Source organism: Protomyctophum bolini (genome assembly GCF_963924005.1).
Source record: "Protomyctophum bolini genome assembly, chromosome: 16".
NCBI classification, from domain to species: Eukaryota; Metazoa; Chordata; class Actinopteri; order Myctophiformes; family Myctophidae; genus Protomyctophum; species Protomyctophum bolini.
In genome coordinates this window covers 8,319,646-8,342,672 of record NC_137877.1, presented here as the reverse complement: position 1 = coordinate 8,342,672, position 23,027 = coordinate 8,319,646, and the positions used below count along the sequence as shown (strand labels likewise).

Here is a 23,027-nt window from a genome sequence, read left to right as displayed (position 1 = left end):
CTGACCTGAGATCAGATTCTAAAAATGTCAGTCGTTCTTCGATTTTTCAAAAATAGCAGACCTACAAGCTCGTAGCGCGCCACTCGGTGGCGCGCTATGAGCTTGTAGATCTGCTATTTTTCGATAGCTAAAGCATAACATGATGCTAACACCAACATGGGTTCCCGTTCAGAATGGGTTATGAATGCAGTACATAAGCATTCACCGCAGAGTTGATAGAAACGTGGAGGATTTGTCTGACACCCCCATATAAGAACGTGTCAGACCAAAAGCCACGCTATATATATATATATATGGGAAAAAGTGTATATAGAGCCAGACCTATACTGTATACATACTGTATCGCCTGTAACCCGCGGTGTGGCTGATGATATATCTGACATTTTGTTAATGACACATATTATAATTAAGCCCCTGTTAACCTTTAAAAAATAACAGATCTAAAAACGCTCGCAGGGCATTCTTTGTGACCTTGTGTGTAGATGACGATCTGCAACATTTTTTTTTTAAGAAACATTTAGAAAGTTCATGGACATATTTCAAATGGATTTAGAATAATATACCTGTCAAAGGTACGGTATCTAGGTTGGTCTAGGACTCTTCAAAGCCGGGATTGGGATCCGACCCAAAACTCTCTCCATGGAAAAGGCTCTATAAATGTGCATATAGTGCTCTACAAGTGCACTGAACGGCGCTTTTTAGAAACTGTATTTCCGTGGAAATGTCCACAGTATACTGTACAAAGCTACTGCAAGTTGTATAGTTGCATACAGGCACGATATTGAAATATCTAAGCAAAGGTAAAGCATTATTATATATATTTTTTCTTCTATTAAACATCAAGGCATCAAAACGGCATCAAGATATGGCCGAACCAGGTCTGTAGTCTGACACTGGTTTTTCCGCTCCTCCTCTTTAACAGAGAGCACGCAGCCAGCCAGGTTTCCAGGAAGAAGTATATAGTGTGTGTGTCGTTTAACCCATTCTGACCTGAGATCAGATTCATACGAGGTTTCCACTGGACACACACTGGTCTGATGAACCCATTCTGACCTGAGATCAGATTCTAAAAATGTCAGTCGTTCTTCGAATTTTTCAAAAATAGCAGACCTACAAGCTCGTATCGCGCCACTCGGTGGCGCGCTATGAGCTTGTAGATCTGCTATTTTTCAATAGGTAAAGCATAACATGATGCTAACACCTAAATGGGTGCCCGGTCAGAATGGGTTAATAGGCTTAGCCTTGGTCTTTAGACCTGACCTTTCCCTTTAACAATACTGGGGCTATAGCAGGCTATAGGGCCTGCTCTGGGAACGCAGTGACCCACGGGGTGAAGCCTAATCTTCTCCCATAGCTCCATCCTCTCCTCCTCCACCAGCCTCCGTCCACAGCCATCGCTGTTGCTCCAACTGATGCCTTCCTGCTGAGACAACAGTGCCAAAGGGCTGTCAACAGACTTTGGTAGCCCGCCGCACGGCACTCCCCAGGCCCTCTCTCTCCGGCACTGATGATGCTCAACCTTTCTTTTTGAGTGGTGCAACCACTCCCTTACGGAGCTATGTGTGTGTGTATGGGTGGGTGGATGGCTGGCTGGCTGGCTGGCTGGGTGGGTGGGGTGCAGGGTGTCTGGGTATAAACACGAAAACAGCATGGTTGTTTTTCACCACCTGTGCGGCGTGCGCAACCTAACGCACACACAAACACACACGCATTAACTGTATATATATATGATGCTTTCGGGTGTGCCAGTACAGTACAGTAGAGGGTACAGTAAATGGTCCAGTTTGGACACCTGGTATAGAGCCAGCACAAGGCGCGCCGCACAATCGCACATGACATTGAGAAGAAGGAGGAAAAAAAAATGCAGTCTCACGCATTAGCCCTTTCAGGGTTCCGCCGGCTCCAAGCCTCTCGTCTGTGGCAAAGTGTATGGGTGGGTGGGTGGGTGGGTGGGCGCTCCGACAGCATGCTGGGAATGGCAGGAATGTCGGGTGCCATCATGTGCAGCCTGATAACATACGACATCTAAGAGCATGATTAGCGCTCTCTCTCTCCGTCTGCGTCTATCTATGGCTGTGACTGACGAAAAGGGACCGGGGCCGGGGTATTGTAGGCCCTGTCATTACAACGCAAGCGCCCTGACGGGTTAAACGGCCTGACCCTGAACCATTCCGAATCACACTTATAATCATCAGCCGCAAATACTGTCACGGAGGCCATTATTGTTGGAGAATGATCAGAGCCCCTGCATGTTATCTCGCAGATTAACCGGATACTTTGGAACATTAGGAGGAGCAAGAGTTTTTCCTAAAGCTTCAGAGCAACTGCAAGCTCAAAAAACTAAAGATTAACCAAGCCGCTATTAATAGAAAGTGTAATGTGGACTTGAGATCTTGTGCAGCCACAACAACAGCCATTGTATATTTGGGAGGCTTGGCCATGCTTTGGTTTGGTTTGCAATGCTAAAAAGGCCTTTCGCGAGGCACACGGCCTTTAGACTAACTGGCACACAACAGCAAGAATAGCAAGTGGCACAGCTGCATAAAATGGTTTCATTGTCAAGGACAAGATTATATAATGTAATGAGCAACACACGTGCATTACATGTCCGCGCACGCACGCAAGCACGCACGCATGCATGCATGCACACGCGCTCACGCGCTCACACACACACACACACACACACACACACACACACACACACACACACACACACACACACACACACACACACACACACACACACACACACACACACACACACACACACACACACACACACACACACACACACACACACACACACACACACACACACACACTCAAGGGCCTTGTTCCTGATGGCTATGAATATCTCCACACAAGGCTGATTGCCATGGCGAGAGGAAATCAGATATGTAAAGAAAAAAAAAGAGAAAGAAAAAGCAATATACCTCAGAAGCTCAATGTATATATCTGTCGTTGTTACATTGTTACACATAGTGTACAACTTCACAAACAACTTGATCTGTGTGTACACTGAAAAAACCAGCTGTGAGAACACTTTTCATTCTTCTCCAAATGTCCCCGTCCCCCCCTCTCTCTCTCTCTCTCTCTCTCTCTCTCTCTTCCTGAAGTGATAGACTGTGAAAGGTTGGTCTTTCTCTCTCTGTGCTGGGGAGTAAACTATCACAAAGAGATGTTTGATCTCTGAAATCCAATCTGTATTTTCTACCATTGTCTCTCCCGTTCCTACACAGTGGCATCTTAAAGGTCAGGAGAGTGAAAGGCCATTTGATAACTACAGAAGGACCTTTTGGTCTTTATTACGCCCGCCTTTCATCTCCTTTTTCCTGGTGGAGGTTAAAACAAAAGCATTGCATCCTTTGAAAAGGAACGGGTAAAATGGATCGCTTTGGTGCAGGAGCCCCTGAGCCCTTTTTATTTCCCCCCGTCACTGGGGGAAAGTCTGGCAACCAGAACGTATACTAGTCTAAGAACAATCTACTGGGATATGTTTCAGAGAGAGAGAGAGAAGGAGAGAAGGAGAGTCGATCTTCTCAGGCAGAATTAGCATATGTCCCCTCAACCTTTCCATCAAACCTCTCAATGAGAGGAGAAAATCCTGTTGAGATATTACCACTTAAGCAGGGCACGGAACAACTCACACAGGTATGTGTGCGTGGAGTGGACGCATAATACAAACACACACACACACACACACACACACACACACACACACACACACACACACCTCAATGACACCCACTCCCCCCCCCCCCCTCCCCCTGAATATTCTCTTCATTTTAATAGTAACCTTGGGAGACGGACGGCACCGGCGCGACACTTAAAGAGCCACTAGTCTGAGAAAAATGTTTTTGATATGCTCGTGTCATTTAATCATCCCCACATTCCTGCCGCGGCCGGCGCAGGACAATTTTGCAGGATATTAACTCCCAACTAAACTCTGGCTTGTATCATTTGTGGGGCTAGTCAAGCAGGATTCCCCCAGGAGGAGCGAAAGAGACTTCCTCCTCCTCCTCTCACACTCGTAGTAATTTAGGCTTCGCCGGGCAAGCATGCACATGCACACACACGTGCAAATCCCCCCTTCCCACGCACGCACGCACAAGCCCATGCCAACATGGCTAACAGACAGATAGACTGAACCATCTCTATGGCAAGGGGTGGGCAACTTTGACGATGGAGAGGGGCCACTATTATTTCCACGCTCACTCCAGATGGGGCCACATCGCATGTTTCTGTTGTGTAGCAAATAATAGCTGATCTACAAGCTGATCTTTGAGCTTGTATAGATCAGCTATATCTTTTGCTATATTTGAATTCAAATCCTATGAATTCTTGTCGTGCTATTTTTTAAATTGGAACCCTGATAAGTAACCTTTATATTTAATTTCAAACTAACAAATTTAGTTATAGTTATGTTAACTTTACGAACTAAGCACAAATACATTGGACAATAACATTTTAATAATACTAGTCATTAAGCGATATACATATAGACTGAAGTAATTAACGCGTGTCATGCTTGCGTGTTTGGAAATGCAACAGCTGAAAGATATCAGTATTCTTCCGATATTAACCTGTGGGCCGCATTATGTGATGGTGGGGCCCGGGGGCCGCATGTGGCCCCCTGGGGGCCGCCAGTTGCCTATGTATGATCTACGGATTGAGAGATATTAGGTGCTTTAACTCATTTTGCGCGGGAACCCCTTTTGGTGTTATAGCATTACGTTGTGCATTAGCTATTTAAAAATAGCAGATCTACAAGCCCATAGCGCGCCACCGAGTGGCGCGCTATGAGCTTGTAGGTCTGCTATTTTGGAAAAATCGAAGGAACGACTGACATGGAAACATAGCTTTTTCAGAAAACTGTCAGGATGTATAGAAGACATTTTTAGAATCTGATCTCAGGTCAGAATGGGTTAATGCTCAAGGGTGTGATGGGAAGGAGTGTGGTTAGGTGATCATCGAGCCACTATTATATTAATGCACGAGTGTGGAGAAAAGGATCTGCTGGCATGTCGTATAGAGGAAATGACATGAGGTACACCATGGATATACAGTACAGGGATACAGGTCTGTGGAGGAAATGGTGTGACGTACAGTATATATGGCTATGCCATGGATTGGATATACTGTATGCCGGTATATGCAGAAGAAAGAAAATTACTTTCTTTTCTCTCTTTTCTCGCCAGCAGAAGACAACCAAAAGTTTGCGAGAGATTGAAGAGCATTCGTAAAAATGTCACACGGACGTGATGCATTTGGACGGCTCACATTGCTTAACCCATTCTGACCTGAGATCAGATTCTAAAAATGTCTTCTATACATCCTGACAGTTTTCCATTCTGACCTGAGATCAGATTCTATAAAAATGTATTCTACGTCAGTCGCTCTTCGATTTTTCAAAAAATATAGCAGACCTACAAGCTCGTAGCGCGCCACTCGGTGGCGCGCTACGAGCTTGTAGATCTGCCATTTTTCAATAGCTAAAGCATAACATGATGCTAACACCAAAAGGGGTTCCCGCACAAAATGGGTTAATGGGGTAGGAAATTCATTTTTTCTGCTGAGGAACCAGACACAGTGGATGATGTGATTCTATGCAAAATATATGAAGCCATTACTAGCAAAGCGCATGACTTCTAATAGCCGGGTAGAAGAGGGGGAAAAGTATATCTCATTGCACGGAGGAGGCTGTCCCTGTTCTTTATACCAGGGGTGCTTCTCTCACACACACACACACACACACACACACACACACACACACACACACACACACACACACACACACACACACAATGCCCAAAGACACAAATGGCAACTGATGAAAACCATTTTTTTTTGTTCCATTACAAAGAACTAGGTCACCCTCTCATAATTGTCAATCATGCAATAAATCTCTCTGTGGCCACAAATGAATACTGCATTGCACAAATGAGACAAAGCTTATTGGCATGCTATGTCAGCTTGACTCAATTCATCCTCCTTTTCACACAAGACCATTCATATGTGAAGTTGCATGAGGGGTTACTCTCTCTCTCTCTCTCTCTTTCACACTCCCACTCCCTCCCCCTGTGTCTCTCTCCCACCACCGTCGCTCTGTCTGTCTGTCTCTTTTCCTTTCTCGCTCACCCCCCTCACCCTCACTGAGTCAGAGACAGACACACACACACACACACACACGCACGCACACGCACGCACACGCACAGCTCCCTAATGCGGAAGTCACACAGGGGTTAATGCATGTGGACAGAGCATTTCAGCCAAGAGGTGCTTTATTATCATAACCGTGTTTATTTCCATCGTGAACATGCCTCTCTGTATTTTCTAGCACTACAGTGGACTTGGCTGGGAAAACATCTCCTAACGGCTACAATACATTCATGCTCTCAAGGCATTAGCGCACGCATGGGCAGATAATAGACAGCCTCACAGCTCATGCGCACACAGAGTGATTCCTATCAACAGCACTAGAAATGTCATCTCGTTTCAGCAAATTAATTAATGATTTTTTTTTTCTTCTCCTCTATAGTTTTTTTTTGCTAGTTTACGTTTAGCAGACCATGTGACAGGTAGGTTATACCGTACCGTTGACATTATAGTGCACCGTGAAGCAGAAGTAACCGCTTGTCAGTGTCATTTAACATGGCATACTTCAATTCTGGGCGCAAACCGCTGGCTTCTCTGTGCTACATATACCTCTATAGCACAGCAGGTGTATGTACACTGACTGGCCGGTGGTTCCCCCCTCCTCCCCCCCCCTCTCCCCCCCCGACTATCCGATTGGCCGGCAGCAGTGTTTGGGTTGACACAGCACTACCGGAGCTCTCTCCACAGAGTTTTGTGTCACGTCTCCGAGGACCCCAACTGTCACTCTTTAAGAGGGAGGGTAATAATAGCCGGGGCGCCACAGCAAGTGGTGGCACAGGCGATTCTACAGAAACATCAGGGAGACATGGTGACATTTGAGTCTCAGTAGAGGAGGAGGAGAAACCCAACCACTGCAACCAATAAAGACTCCCACTGATATTCTCACTAGGCTTAGTGTGGGCGTGAGAGGGGGAGAGAGAGAGAGAGAGAGAGAGAGAGAGGAAGAGCAGACAGAGAGAGGGAGAGAGAGAGAGAGAGAGAGAGGGGGAGGGAGGGAGGGAGAGAGAGAGGAAGGGACAGAGAGAGAAAGATGTCAGTGTTAGATGAAAATGTGTTGACCCGGTGATATGGATACCTCCAGTCATAACCTCTACAGGTGTGTTATACTGTCAGGAAGCAGCTTTGGGTGTGTCTATCTCTCTATGGAAAACAGCCAGAATCGCAGACCTTATCATTTTACAGCGCGTCGCCCTCCTCGCTGCACTCACTCGCTCGGCTTGACTGAAACGCTGACAGCTGAAATGATTTTGTATTGAGAAAATCCGGGCAACTCCCCCCCCCCCTCCCCCGACTAATACAATTAACACTGTAGTACGGTATAGTTCATCCTTCAAAAGATTCCTTTAACCTTCATCAAGATATAAGATAACGTACCTGTATAGGTCGACATACAGTACCGTACATTTGCTCATTTTTGGAGAAAAGAATATATCCGTCTTAAAACATACCTGGGATCAATGAGGGTTTAAATCAGTGGAATCACCACAGAAATGGTGATGATTACATACTGGTATACAGTCTTTGTCCATTTACACCCAGCGTTCTACCACTGTTTTATTGTTTCAATATGTCTGATATATATTAAAAGAACAGCCTTCCGCGGGGCATTAGCAATAACAGTGCACACAAGAAAACTCAGCTGACCCCGAGAACATTGAATGAAAAGTGACATTGACTGAAACTTTACTCTGACATCAGCTCTCTGCATATAATCCAATATTGTCTCAACTTTCAACAGAATTCAATTTAGGCCATTCACTTAAATTCCAATCTGTCTTTGCGAATTTAATTGATGCATAACTGTGTCAGAATCCAAACACAAATAGAATCAGATTAGAGCTGTCACAAGTCCGCTGCCCAGACAGGAAATCATCCCTATATGACATTTAGGCACACTGATAGAGCTATAATTCAATAGACCAAACAAAAATTGAACAAATAAACCGTTTCTAGGGTCTGAGTGAATTCAGCATTCATATAAATAGCGTTGGGGGTCTTTTCCTTCCATCAGAAGGTATTGACTTAGCAGATGCTTTGAACAGCCATAGAATGTAGCTGCGAGTCTCAAGTGTCATTAGCTTCAGGGCTTTTCCAGCTATAGCGCCAGGTAAAAGATTAGATAACAATCAGCCCTTTTAATAGATACTGTTGGAGGCATTGGAGCCAGCCCTGAGCTGTGGCGTTCATCTGAAGCGAACAACAGAAGAAGAGAGAGGGAAGGCTATGTCATTTCCTCCCTGGTCTCTTGCTCTGTGGTGTTCCACAGAGAGAGAGTCCAACAAGGAACATGTCTGTTGTTGAATAACATGTAACTGTAGGCCGAGTCCAATACTGTATATGATAAATTATTTTCTTTTTCAAAAGAGTGTTCCGGTGTTTACACACGGGGCATATTTGTGCACAAAACTAATTAAACGTATCGATTATAAAAGGATATTGAACATTAGTCAAAATTTGAGCTGGTCCATATCAGGCTATTATGGTGTTAAAAGCGTAGAACATTAATATAACAGACAAGAGCCTCTGCAGAAGCCTACTCTTCCAGCATACACTTGCCATAAACTTATCGCGATTATCAAAAAATCCTTTTATAATGTCATCGATCTAACCCAGGACATTATCCGGCTGCATGATACGAGATATTTTCTTTCACTGTTGGTGCCTTATATACAGAGACAGCGCCACAGAGATGACAAATCTCCGGAATGTGAATTTATTCTATTTTTTGTAACTTAAAAAAAAATGAAACATTTTATAATTACTTCATCGGAATTCCTAAAGCACAGGCCACTTTTTGTTTGATGACATTCCATCTCTTATTATGCTGCAATTATTAAAGGAGGAGTCCCCCTGTATTGGGTTTGAGACCTCCAAAAACACTGATACTGCAGGAATAACATTGGCATGTTTACTCAGGAGAAGATTCATCCCCGATAGCCACCGGACGAAAATGAAGAGAAGCGAAGAGAAAACAAGTGGAGGAAATTTGTGGAATCCCATCTGAGATTGCTTCCCTGATGGATTCCTTTTCCTGTCAGCTTAGACGAGAAATGAAGCCGGGAGAAAATTAACTCCTGATACAGCCACGGCGAATTAGACAGAGGAGAGGAGAGAGGGAGAAAAAAAAGACTACACACTTTTTAAGGATTCCAGCCTTGTCATTTTCAATTTTCTGCTCTTTGGACATGCTTGTATTCAAGATTCCCCAACATCTATTCGCCATATCAATCCTAATTAGACAATCTGGGCCCACGAAGGAAGGGGAGCAGAGTTATTTGCATAATTTAATCATAAATACTCAGTGATACATATTTCCAAATGCATTTGTACAATTATCTTTTCATCCTTGGGGCCAAAAGTATTAATATGATTAGGCAATAATTCTTTAAAAAAAGGGGGGGGGGAATAGGAAACCAGCAAGTGTGCGCTCTTTTTAAACTCCAGCTTTGGGCTATATGAAAAATTAATTAATTTCTGAGGAAAATCAATTTCTCTACGTGACCATATTAGACAGAGCCTAGGCAAGGGCCTTGCATTCCTTCTCCAATCAGGAAATCTCATCTGCTCCCTCTAACTTCTGTCAGTAGCATTTAACATCCTGGTACGAGCACCAGTGACTTCTGCCATGCTCCCTAAATGTGCTGTAATGTGAAGGAGGCCGTGTGTAAAGACAAGCTACACAGCACTTGACTGGAGGAAAGAAGAACTCGCAAATCAGAATGACCTGAAATCCATTGCCGAGCCTGTCAGGCAATCAGTCTCAGGTGCTAAACCATAGGGGGGAAAAAAAATCACTGTTAACAAATCCAGTTTAATATCACTGATAATTTGAATTGACAGATGGATTTGAACCTGCTAAATCCATGGTACTACGATCTCTCTCTCTCTCTCTCTCTCTCATGGTTGGTTATGGCGGTGAATAGAGATCATTTTGATTGTATATCGACTACAGGGGAAACACTTCATGTTGAATAAAGGATTTAGATTTTAATGAATTTGTTTGAAGTACGCCAAGATTCATTAACAATACTGCTGCTGATGGTAATCCAGAAATAAGGTGGGTGAGCTTGGACAAGGAAAATGAACAATACAGCCCTCTTTGCCATGCAAATAGCATACAGTATCTGACTACAAGTACAGGTGAGTGAAGTCACTGGCTTTTTGAAACTTGTTTTTAACAAGCAACAAAAAAAAAGGTGACTTGTGAAACAAAAATGAAAATTAATGTTACCGTTTTGCATCGGGTTGTTTTTTTTAGATCATTCTTGATAAGAGAATTGTTTTAATTTGCACTCGTTCCAACCGAATGAATGTCAAGTCGATAAAGCAATTGTTCTTTTCAAGGAGACTATTTGTTTGGGAGAAACACCTTTGCCGCCATCTGCCAACTGCACAGTTGATTTGAGCACACTGTACTGTAGCTAATCAAATTTTTGCAGAACAACCTTCTGACGGATTAAAAAATGTAAAATGGCAAACTTCAAATGTTTCTCCCCTTTAATTCAGGAACTACACACGGTAAATACCAATTTAACTTCCAAGAAAGTACTTGAATAAACGTGGGTTTAAAAAAAACCAGCTTTGTATAAGGCCCTACCATTTATCTTTCTCTCTTCTTTTTGGCTGTGTGTGTGTGTGTGTGTGTGTGTGTGTGTGTGTGTGTGTGTGTGTGTGTGTGTGTGTCTCTCTCTCGGTCTCTATAATCAGGCATCTGTCACTCTGTTTTTTGAAGTTATTATCGCCCGAGCTCCCTTTTGGATGTGGTTGCCGGGTGACGGGGTATCCTAGCACCCACTCTGACTGGGAATGATTTGAATGGAATCCAGAAATCTCCCCTGAGTACCTGTAAACACATCCGTGCCTTGTAGAAAACAAATATATTATAAGAGAGACGCTCAGCAGAGGAGAGGAGAGGAGAGGAGGGAGAGAGAGAGACAAGCTGGCACCCTCCGTGGCAGCCTCACACTGAGTGCTAAACAAAACAATTACTGCCGTTTTGCAAATATGTGTGTTTTGTTTAGGCATAAACACCCACCGAAACCAGCACAAACCGGGGATGATGACTCTGACAGCACGCGCCCTCCTCGCATCTGCATCGATAGAGAGGGTATGCGCATGCATAAAGCCAATGGGAAATCGAGTGGCAAATCAAGTGGCAAAGTGACTTGGCGAAGTGACTTTTATGTCGTTTGACGTCATTTATTAATGCAATCAGATAGGACGTTTCTGTTTGGACGTATATGGGCTTATCGAGGCCAGAAAAGTACTTGCCACTCAGTAGGCGTTCCCGCATAACTTCCCGGGTATGATGATGATGTCACGAGCATACCCTCTATTAGGATATACTACGTATGTCGCCAAAGCATACATGCAGTAAAGGTCCCTGCACACAGAGCGCGTTTTTACGTCGGCTTTCCGAAAAACGCGTCCAGTGTGCATTTGTGCCAATGTCACGCGATAATGTCACGCGATGAAAATAGCCGATCTACAAGCTCACATCATGTCGCGTCGAGCAGTGCGTAATATTCAGTGTACGACACACAGGACGCAACCATGCGAATCAAGCCCTTTAGTCGCTCTAGTCTATACAGTCGCGCGTCACTCGTTCATGTTTCACGCCAACTTCTGTGCGACTTATGTGGGGGGGGGGGGGGGGAGAGAGAGATCTATTTAAGGAGGGCATGTAAGTGAAAAAGCCGTCCCCATTCCCAGTGGTGGGACATTGTCTGGGGCGTGTGGTTAACCTTCAGGGGTAGACAATGATTGTCAATTAACTGCAGCGTTCCTTGCGCCCAGCACCGGATAGCCCTGCCTCCACAAAAGCACCACCAATGAGAGATATGCGATATCTCTGCCCCCCCCCCCCCCCTACATGTTATAATAACCTTTCACAGAGTTCAAGTGTCACACGGCAATAAGAACCTTCTACCATCCCACCACGGGGATAAAATGAAAAGAAAAACAAGTAGCTGGAACAGAGGGTTATTCCTGGAGGGGGCTCCTGGAGGGCCCAGAGTCATAATGCAGGGGGGGGAGATTACTGAACCCGGATCAGTCTGGGAGTGAGGGGTGGTGGTGGTGGGGGTGGGGGAGGGGGGGGGGTTGTGTGTGTGTGTGTGTGTGTGTGTGTGGGGGGGGGGGGGGGTACATCACTAATCTGGCCTGAGAGCCCTTAAGAAAGTGAAGGGGCACGAGAATGATTATATTCCTATCCATAAAGGTGAACTATAATTACTATAATTACCGCGTCTCTTATTAGACTCACACGCATGCATCTTCACGGTAAGAGGAAAAATATTCAAATCTCACTTGTAGATATAGATACACCTGCAAAATGTCTACATCTTTAAAAGACCAAATACATATATATATATATTATTATTATTATTTTTACTGTTTTAAAAAAAAAGCGTTACATTTTGTGTGTGTGTGTGTGTGTGTGCCGAAAAGATTTGACCCATTAGGAACTAGCGGAGGGGAACAGTTGTGACCAGAAGCTGTTATTGTCTGCATTTAACCCATTCTGACCGGGCACCCATTTTGGTGTCAGCATCATGTTATGCTTTACCTATTGAAAAATAGCAGATCTACAAGCTCATATCGCGCCACCGAGTGGCGCGCTACGAGCTTGTAGGTCTGCTATTTTTGAAAAATCGAAGAACGACTGACATTTTTAGAATCTGATCTCAGGTCAGAATGGGTTAATCAGACCAGTGTGTGTCCCGTGGAAACCCCATATGAATCTGATCTCAGGTCAGAATGGGTTAAAACTAAAACAGCGGGATGCAGCGATGCTGCATTGATGCTATTCACGTTGGCACTGTGTGTAAAATGAGAGTGGTGTTGTTTTAACACAATAGACCCCGAGAGGGAGGGAGAGAAAAAAAAGGGGAAAAAAACACAGCATGTGAAACAGTGACACCCCATTGTACAGGAGTATTATTCACCTCATTGTTATCACTCTGCTACTGTATAAAAGAGTAAAAACGACATTGTGGTACTGGGGGGGGAGATGAAAAGCCAAACTGTCTCAGGCAGCGGATTGCTGTTGTGTAACCCGAGTGGGTTTAACTGGTGCACTGAGATACTTTTATCCAACAATAACTTGGTACAAAACGGAACATCAGCTTATGAAGAGAAGGAACTCATTTTTGGCAACTGGTTTACAGAAGCCTGGTCATTTTGGTCAACAGCAATTCAATGACAAGTGGATTATAGAGCATACATCCCTGGCAAATAAAAAAAATCAACTCTTTCCAAGTAACTGGAAGGTTTTTTTTTTAATATCCAGCGGATGCTCCACTGTTCCATGATGTAATTCTCCAAATGGGGGCGGCAGGCAGGCAGGCAGGCAGGCAAGGCAGGCGATCGGGGCAGGCAGGCAGGCAGGCAGGGCAAGCAGGCAAGGCTGTGTCTGAGTGATTGATTTCAGCCCCAACACCGGGAGAACCTGGCTGCTTTCAGAGACAATTACAGTCCTCTCCATGTGCCCGTAATAGCCCAGCACTTTACCGTCATTAAAGCGACGTGAGGCACTGCATTATCCTTTAACCCATTCTGACCTGAGATCAGATTTCATACGAGGTTTCCACGGGACACACACTGGTCTGATGAACCCATTCTGACCTGAGATCAGATTCTAAAAACGTCAGTCGTTCTTCGATTTTTCAAAAATAGCAGACCTACAAGCTCGTAGCGCGCCACTCGGTGGCGCGCTATGAGCTTGTAGATCTGCTATTTTTCAATAGCTAAAGCGTGACATGATGCCAACACCAAAATGTGTTCCCGTTCAGAATGGGTTAACCCCATCGCCGGCCATCCCCCCCATTGACAACCCGGGGAGTTCAACCACACACTCCGTCACCTGGGAGAACCCACCGCCGCCCCGCAGGCTGGTGGGGATGAGGGGACACCGTGTGACAACCCACCACCCCGGGGCTGGGGAGGATGATCCAGGGACACCACCACCGTACGACACACTCTAACGCTCTATGCGTTCTATAAATGAAGGAAGACTTTCACTGCAACATAGTAGTGAGAGCTATTATAACTCTGAGAGTGTGTACAAAATGTGCATGTATAAGTGTCCAAAATGATTTTTGCAGTTTGGTGTCTAGATTAGGCTTCATGTAAATGCTTCTTAAGCAGCAAGGAGCACAGATAAGTTCTTCAAGCAGTATAGTTGGAATTGTGTGTGACAAAAAAAGAGATGAAAGTTGAAAAGAATGGAGTTGCTGTTTTTGAAAGCTACAGCATTGGATACACAGTGAATGAAAAGCATCTGAAAAACAAAACAATCCACATTCCATCCTAATAAATTAGAAGGAGGAAGTCTACAAATATCTTTATACCGTTAGGTCACGCGCCGTTAGCCTAATACTTTGTCCTGTTTTTCTTTCTCAACATGTTGTATAGCCGTAATTAGATTTGTTTTTGCTTTTATTAAGCCTCAATAACGATTACAAATAAGGTGCATGAGGCAAAACGTACACACAACACACACTATAAGTGTGTATACCGTGTGTGTGTGTGTGTGTGTGTGTGTGTGTGTGTGTTGTGTGTGTGTGTGTGTGTGTGTGTGCGTGTGTACGCATATGCTATGTCTGTGAGCATGCACAATTGCACATGCTCGTGTGCGTGCGTGTGTGCATGTATGTGCATCAAAGATTGCATGTAAATGTACATTGCAATAAGCGCTTGCGAGCATGAAATGATATACAGTACAGACCCAGGACAGAGCTCAATTTGACATCACAGTTTCGCTGGAAGCTGCATTTTTTTAGCTCAGCCTACCTTTTTCTTTTTTAAATTGATATTATCCTCCTCTAATGTGGGCTTTATATTTGCATTTCCACCTCATTTCTGGACGGGCCTGGATCAATATGAAATCAATCATAATGACAGATAAGATGGCATATTTGACCAGGCTGAACCGGTTCATCCTGTGAGATTGAGCAATACATCAAACCATATGCAGCAACAGGACACTAAAATGACTTTTAATCAAATATTGATTTTCACCTAAATCAACTCCACAAAAACCCACCTACAGTTCAAGCCTTAAAAAAAAACTGCATCAAGTAATGCATGGCAATGCATTAACTGAACTCCAACTGGCATACTGTACTTTTCAAATTCAGGCCTTCAGATGCTCACTCATGGCTGGTTTGAATAAGGTGTCTCTCATTTATCCAATTATGTCACATTAACACAGCTGTACCTAATCACATCACTTAGTAAAATACAAAATTCCCCTCAAAATAAAAGGCTATCAACTATCAAGCAAATCTTTAAAATAATAATAATAATTTAATTAATAAATAAAATTATTGTTAGCAATGTGCTAATTTTAATATTATGAGGATTTGTTTACTTTTTTTGAAAATCAAAGTATATAATTTGAATTGCGTTGTCCTGTATAGCAAGGACAGATGGCATTGCATATTTTATTTCAAAGACATTTTAAAATAATAGATAGTATAGACTGGTGTGTTATATATTCTTAAATATTCTTCTGAAAGCACGTAGCACCGTTTTTGGTCCAGACATTGACAATGTTTGTTGTAACATTGGTAGGCCAACCTGGACTTTATTCATTAATTTGAAACTCATTCAAGTTGTAAATTATTGATTTATTTGGTCTGATCTAATAGGAGCTCTATAGCCAGGCCTACACGAGGAAAAACTTCGCCAAAAGTTTATTGTTATTATTTGTCTCTGTGCACTGGCCACATTCCATCCAATAGACAACTATAAACAAATCCATGGATGTTTAGGCCTACAAACAAGTACAAAAAAAGTATATGTCTCTAGCACTACACTGACACACACACACACGCGAATACAAGATAATTGCAAACGGACCTGTAATCGCATGTATCATGAATGATATCTCTCAGTCACTCGAATAAAGAGGAAAGATGTCTCCTTCCATTCTTGCCTGCGTGTGCCTTTAATTGCGCACGACACCGGGCGCAAGAAGACATTCATCCACAATCTGAGAGATGTCTCTCGACTCTCTCTCTCTCTCTCTCTCCACTCACCTCGCGTTGGTGCAGTCGTTGTACAGAGTCTCGAAGTCTTTTCTGGAGATAAGTTTACAGCGGTTGACCCCGGGCTGGATGGCGCCGAGCCCTCGGAGGATGCGGACCTGTTCGACATTGCACACCACCGGCGTGATCTCCAGCCGCTTCAGCTTGGTGTAGACCGTGTGCAGTCCCCCGACCAGGTGCTTGAGAAACAGGTCGAACGCCTGCGGGAGGCAGATGAGCTCGCAGCCGTCCACGGTGAACGACGCCACCTTGGCGCCCCTCAGCTCGACCATCTTGCACTCGTTGTTCTGCGGGGTGTTCTCGACGGGCGACGGGGTCGAGTAGACGGGCTTGCCGGGCAGCGCGCCGCCCGCGCCTCCGCCGGCCGGGTTCGGGATGCCGGGGCTGCTCGTGGCGAGCAGCTCCGATCGGAACAGGTTCTGTTGTCCGGGCAGGGGGGCTCCTAAGGATGGAGACGGCGAAGAAGTTGTCGACGGCGGGGAATGGGATGTGGTCGTGCAGCACGGAGTTGAGATCTGAGGCGGTGGGATCAGAGGAGTTGGTGGGAGCAAAGCAGCCGGTACGGCCATGGTCACCTATTAAGAGGAGAGTAGCCCGAAGTTCAAAGTATAAAACCCCACAGTCCTACAAAAAAAAAGTACGCTTGCCGAGAAACCCTAAATAAAAGGACAAAAAAAATCCACGGGAGTTTAGCTCCTCTGACAAGTTGGGGAAGTAAAAAGAGATGCTGAAAAGACGTGTTGAGTGAGGTTTGGGTCTGTGAGCGCCGGGACAATGATCAAAGATAGGAGGAGAGGAATGACAGGAGGAAAATGAGCTGAAAAGTGCAGCTCCGCTCTGTGGATGAGTTGTTGTTGTCACACGGTACAGAGAGGGAGGAGCTAGGGGACAGTGGAAGCCTTTGAAGAACAGATAGAAGACTGCTGTACAGAAAATGTTAGCCTACAGGTCTATTAATATGCTTTATCTCGTTTTTAACGCTAATGGGTTCTACTCCAGTTTTAAAAGTGCTCCAATTCAAAAGAAAAAGTATGAAGTATTTAAACAAGGCTGGCTACCCCTAAAGAAGGTGTACCTCTCTTACAAGGCTTATTAAAAATGAATTAGACGTCGCTGTCAAAATTAATTTGACTGAACTAAATAAACAAGCCCTCAACCAATCACTAACCCACACATGTCTTGTTATCAAACCAATAAAGCATGTGGACAGAGCTTAGTTGTGTAACTGGCAACTGCTCAGTGATGGAAATATGTCTGATATCAATGGACTTTCAGACTATTGCAATTTATGGGTAAAACGTTATTGCCTGCATGGTCTTTATATCAAACAGCACAGAGAAGTATACTGGATTATGTATGCAGCATGATTACAGTAATTGGGTTCGGCTACTTTTATGAATCTGCTATCTGTCACGGTTATTGAATATAAACTCAGATTATAGATACAGTAGGCTACTTCTGAAAAAAATGTAATAATTAAAATTTCAAAACGTGTTTAGTAAAGATGTGACTAAATGTTGAATTAAACATTAACACCACAATTGCAGATGATAGCGTAACGATTCAGATTACAAATGGTGAATTAGATTATTAGAGCTTATAGACTTTGGAATGAAAGATAATCAGATCGTATTACTGAATTTGAGCAACCCGGTGGTGGGTATGTGATGCAAACAAACAGCAATCTAACACACATTAGATTTGAAAAGTATTTTTTTCCCAATGGTAGCCTACTACTGTATATGTTCATAGGCGGATCAAGAGATAATGGGCCACTGACATCTCTCTTGTAATTTTTATCCCACGATTTTGTAACCCATTTTTCACCCCTGTGTCAATTATCTAATGTGATCCTGGACTCTACACACCCTCCGCCAACCTATAGTCCCCATATATGGGGGACAAGGGGAGAGCAACGGACTTGAACTCATGCTTTCTTCATGCCTGAGTGTCCAAGTTTCTCCTTTACACCTGACAGGGGGGAGTTTCCCTGGTTGGACATAGCGCGTGCAAAAGGAACACGTTATTTTTACGTTCATGTAAGGAATCTCAATTGGCCCCTGTAATTTAAGTCTGAGTCCCCCCACCCCTTTCTATAACGTAGGCTACATGTGTTAGGCTTTCTTTATATGATGATTGTCTTCTTTTTTTTTAAGTGTATATTTGTTATGTCTTTAAATGTTCTGATGAAATGAAAAAGGTGGACCCTGTTTTAGTGCTTAATCATGGTTCGTCCACAAAGTAACAGTTTTTGTATTGACTTGTGCTTTCGTCTGAAATGTACCCATTCTGCACACCGTGAATTAAAAATGTCAATCAATCAATCAAAAGTCCCATAATGCAGCCTGCAGGTATATGACTAACACTATAGTAACACTACAGTCAAGTGTTATTGTGATGCTATTGTATGAACGAGGAGGCCCCATTTAGAGACATCGGAGTAGATAACAGAATAACATTGTTATCTAATTCCCCCCGATTTATCTAAATGGATCTTCCGTCCTCATTGTTGTGTAATGCGTGGACATTAGAACGTCTAATGTTGTTTGTTTTGCACTTCCTCCCTCTGGAAGCCTGATGGATGAACTGAGGGTTCAAACACTCGCAGTAATGTACAGTATAATGATGGTTTAGGACTTAATTCTTTTGGACATTTGTCTGACAAAAAGTGCAAACAGTGACGCAAACCTTGTCACCGTTATTAACTTTACACTTTTGGGGGACCGCATCGCAGTCACGCGGAGGCTCAAGCTCAGGGGCTCCCCTAGCCCAGGGTCCCCCCTAGCTCAGGGGCCCCTGGGCCAGGACCCAAAAGGCCCATTGGATAATCCTCCCCTGTGTATGTTCCTGTCTTGTCCATTTCTATACTCACCACAGAGGCAAACACTGAAACCATGTAATATGCAATAAAGTATAGGCTATTACTTCACAGTCAATGAAACTGAACAAACATGTATCATAATGTAAGCCTACTGTAGCTGAACTGTTCCCGACTGAAGGAAAACAAAACGCTTAGATTGTTTACATATCACATCTCTGTGTTGGTGAGTGCTTCAAACACATAAGTGGTTTCCGTTGAACCAGACGGTTTTTCAACTTTATATGGTGTTGTGGATCACCAACTGTTTAAAAGCCATTAAAATGTTATGAAACTCCCATGAAAATAAACTATAAAATGGAAGACACCTTTCCTTTGAAAGTCTCCACTCTCTCCGCATGGAGTTAACTTTAGTTACAAAGCACATGCACTTTACACCCCGGACAGTGCACTGAGCTGTTGAACGGCTTTACTCCTACAACTGCCTTATTGTGTTCGGTTCCTGCTATGACACCGCTAGATATTGAAGTCACAAAAGGCTCAATTTCAGTGGATTTTCAGATATCTTCGCTGCCGGACAGAAACCTTATATAGGTTTTATGTTAGGAATGTTGAGTATGGGTCCCCAGCATGTATAGAAACTACCGGATGCTAACTTGCATATGTTGAGCAATTTTTACAATTGGCATAATATGTGACAATACCATTAACAACCTATAAATAAGGTGGGAGGGGGAATCAAAATGTCATCATGCTTTAAGTAGCATGTGATGTGTCAATTGTCAAACTAGGGGGGGTTTCATGATGCCGAATCCATTCAAAGTATTAGTTTTGCACAAAAACACTCCTTGGGCTAAGAACGGCCTGTTTCTACCTACTGGGGGACCCATACTCAACATAAAACCTTGGCATACTCAACATGTCCGGGTTCACAACGGGGCTCTATGGGCTGGCTACTAGACTATAAATATATACTGAGTAAAAGTAGGCCTACTTAAATTTTCAGAAAATAGTAGATCTACAAGCTCATAACGCATCATATTGTATCGGCTGTATGTATTGTATTAATAATATGGACAGGTGAAGGGGTATGTATGGGGGGTGGGAGGGGTCGAAATGTACAAAAGTAAGTACCAAAGTAAATGTAAATGTACTCAGAAGTTCCAAATATTGTCAAGTTAAAAAAAACCAGCAGATTTATACAAGCTCACAGCACGTCACATTGTAGATCGGCTTTCTTCAAATAGCCAAGTATTAAGTGGTCAATTTATTGCTTTATATTAAATACAATCTGCAAAGTAAAAATATAGTAAAAGCTGCCAATGTAATTATTTTGTAGAAGTAACAAAATGCTAAAGTAAAGTAAAAGTACCACAATATTGTACTGTGCATTGTAAGCACTTGTATAGTACTTGAGTAAATGTACTGACTGTACTTTGCACCACTGAGGAGCCAATGACCAGACCGCCGGCAGTGCTAATTGCTATAGTGCAGAGGGACTTGGGTTGAACTTGATACTAATGGTACTCTTAAATAAAAATGTATACATCACACAGATTAGGTCTTTTGATTAAATCAGAGAGCAGACCTGTGAGAACTAGCTGATACAAAAAAAAAGATATCCGGATTCCATAGTGTAAAAATTGCAGCGCACGCAGTGACATTGCAAAAAACATGGGTCATTCCTCCTGTGTCCTCTCTCCCACAAGACTAATATACAGTACACATGAGGGCTGATTACACATGAGAAACACCTGGGGAAGACAAGGACATGGAACCAAAACAACTAGAACATAACATAGAAATACAACACCTAGACGAGCATAAAGTACAAAGTACACACAACTAGATCAACTGCAGTCCATGGATGGATCACTGCAATATGCATCTACTATAGAACACTGTGGCAAATTTGCTGCATTCTGAAAGTTGTGGAGTGGTACCAAATCTGAGGCTGCATGGTTCTCAGCAGGAAACCGATGGATTGTGCAGTCCAGTAGGGAATGAGACATTACCCCAGGTGAAGGAGTTGTTAAGTATCTCGGGGTCTTGTTCACAAGTGAGGGGAGGACGGAGAAGGAGATCAGCCGGGGAATTGGAGCAGCATGGGGTGGTATTGCAGTCGCTGAACCGCTCACTGTTGTGACGAAAAGAGAGCCGAGCCAGAAAGGCAAAGCTCTCTGTCTACCGAGCAATCTTCGTTCCTATATACCTATGGTCATGAAGTGTGGGTCATGACCGAAAGAATACGTCTGCGGATACAAGCGGGCCGAAACGAGTCCTCAGATGGGTGGCTGGCATCTCCCTTAGAGGGTGAGAAGTTTCAGTCACGCGGCGCGAGAGACTCGGAGTATAGAGTCGCTGCTTCTTTGCTTATAAAAGAGACAGCTTAGGTGGTTCGGGCATCTGGTTAGGATGCCTCTGGAGGAGGAGACCCCCGGGCAGACTAAGGACCAGATGGAGGGATTACATCTCCACACTGGCCTCGGAACGCCTCGGGATCCTAATGTTACCAGTTACTAATGTTGCTCTGGAGAAGGAAGTCTGGAGCTCTCTGGTATCTTAAATAAAATGGGTATTTTACAAACTTGTTTGGTCTTTCAGCATACTTCAGTATTGTTTCAAATAAATGTTCAACACCCGGATTGCAACTTGCAACCAAGGGTTCTCTTTCAGCCTGCTGTTCCCATCAGTGGCCCAGCAGATGACGCTATTTCACCTTCTACCAGTCGCGATACATTACAATCTCAATGTGAGGTTTTGGGCAAACTTTATACTCGATTTTATTACCTTATTATTGGTAAACCCTTTCATGAACACTTTATGGTTCTACCGGTTTATGGTGCTCATAAAGCATAAACCATAAAGCATTAATTTCCGGTAACATTTGGGACCGGATTATAGAAAGATGGTTGATTTGAACAAAATGGGGTTCATTTACGGTCTTTAGAAACCAATTGCGTCACTTTGTCCATATTTTTTACGGTCTGTGGTTGCAACATGTATTCTGCACTGCTGAGAGGATCGTTGGTTGTCAGCTTACCACCAGCGATGGACCTTTACAGCACTAAGACAAAGAGATGGACCCCCCCCTTACCGCAGCAAACACCTTTTCAATATGCTAATATGCAATATCTCAAATCTATCGTCATCCGAAATCATATAAACACCACCTCCACAGATTCTTTACTGAAGACATCCAGCTACTCCAGCTGGCTGGCCCATATATCCATGATATCATAGCAATATCATGATACAAGACGATATCATGTAGGATTTGAATATCGTGATATGAAGTGTTTTCCTGGTTTTAATACATTTTCTATTTTCAAAAATGTTCAACAAATGGAACAAATTTGACCAAAAGTCGCTCGCCTTAAAGATGGAGTGCCACCATTTTTTTCCACCCTAAAACATGATCATCAGGTATTATTACAATATAAGGGGGAAGAACTTTTTCCAAAAAGTGTACAGTATTTGTTAAAATCATGCTTTTATGTGGACACGCCCACCAGTTCATTAAGTATGCCTGGTTTGCCTGGTGGGTGGTGATGGGTGGTGATCCACCTGAACTGAAGCCGCACCCACAGCTGTAGTTGTATGATAAAGGGGGAGGGGTTAGGGGAGGGGCTGATAGTGTGGTGTCACTATATTACCGTTTACTTCATTGGCCCGTTTGACTGTCAAGGGTTCAGCCTCCAGGAAGAAACCCTAAATACAAAGTTAATGCACCATTGCACATAAAAACGACTCCAGGGTGTCTAATGAAGTACTGTCACCTCATACTGTAGACACATGAAAAACTGTGGCACTCCATCTTTAACCCATGAGGAGGAACACACACACACACACACACACACACACACACACACACAGGGAGTCTGACCTGCCGTTGAAGGTGTGTTGGCCAGGCGGTGGCTCCGTCCCTCCACTCTTCTCCACAGTGGGACTGGCGGCCTACAGAGAACACACGACAACACAGACATTTTATTTTGTGTGTG

At 43.7% G+C, this 23,027-nt stretch overlaps 1 protein-coding gene across 1 annotated transcript in view; it reads right to left on the bottom strand.

Annotated features, from left to right (window-relative positions):
- dachd (dachshund d) overlaps positions 1 to 17,059 on the bottom strand; it is a gene marked incomplete at its 3' end in the record, with an annotated part of 160,160 nt that extends 143,101 nt beyond the window's left edge. The window contains exon 1 of the mRNA XM_080785251.1: positions 16,200 to 17,059. Coding sequence (XP_080641377.1) covers positions 16,200 to 16,777 — 578 coding nt within the window. The 5' untranslated portion in view covers positions 16,778 to 17,059. The remainder of the gene's footprint in view (positions 1 to 16,199) is intronic.
- Positions 17,060 to 23,027: the final 5,968 nt, after the last annotated feature.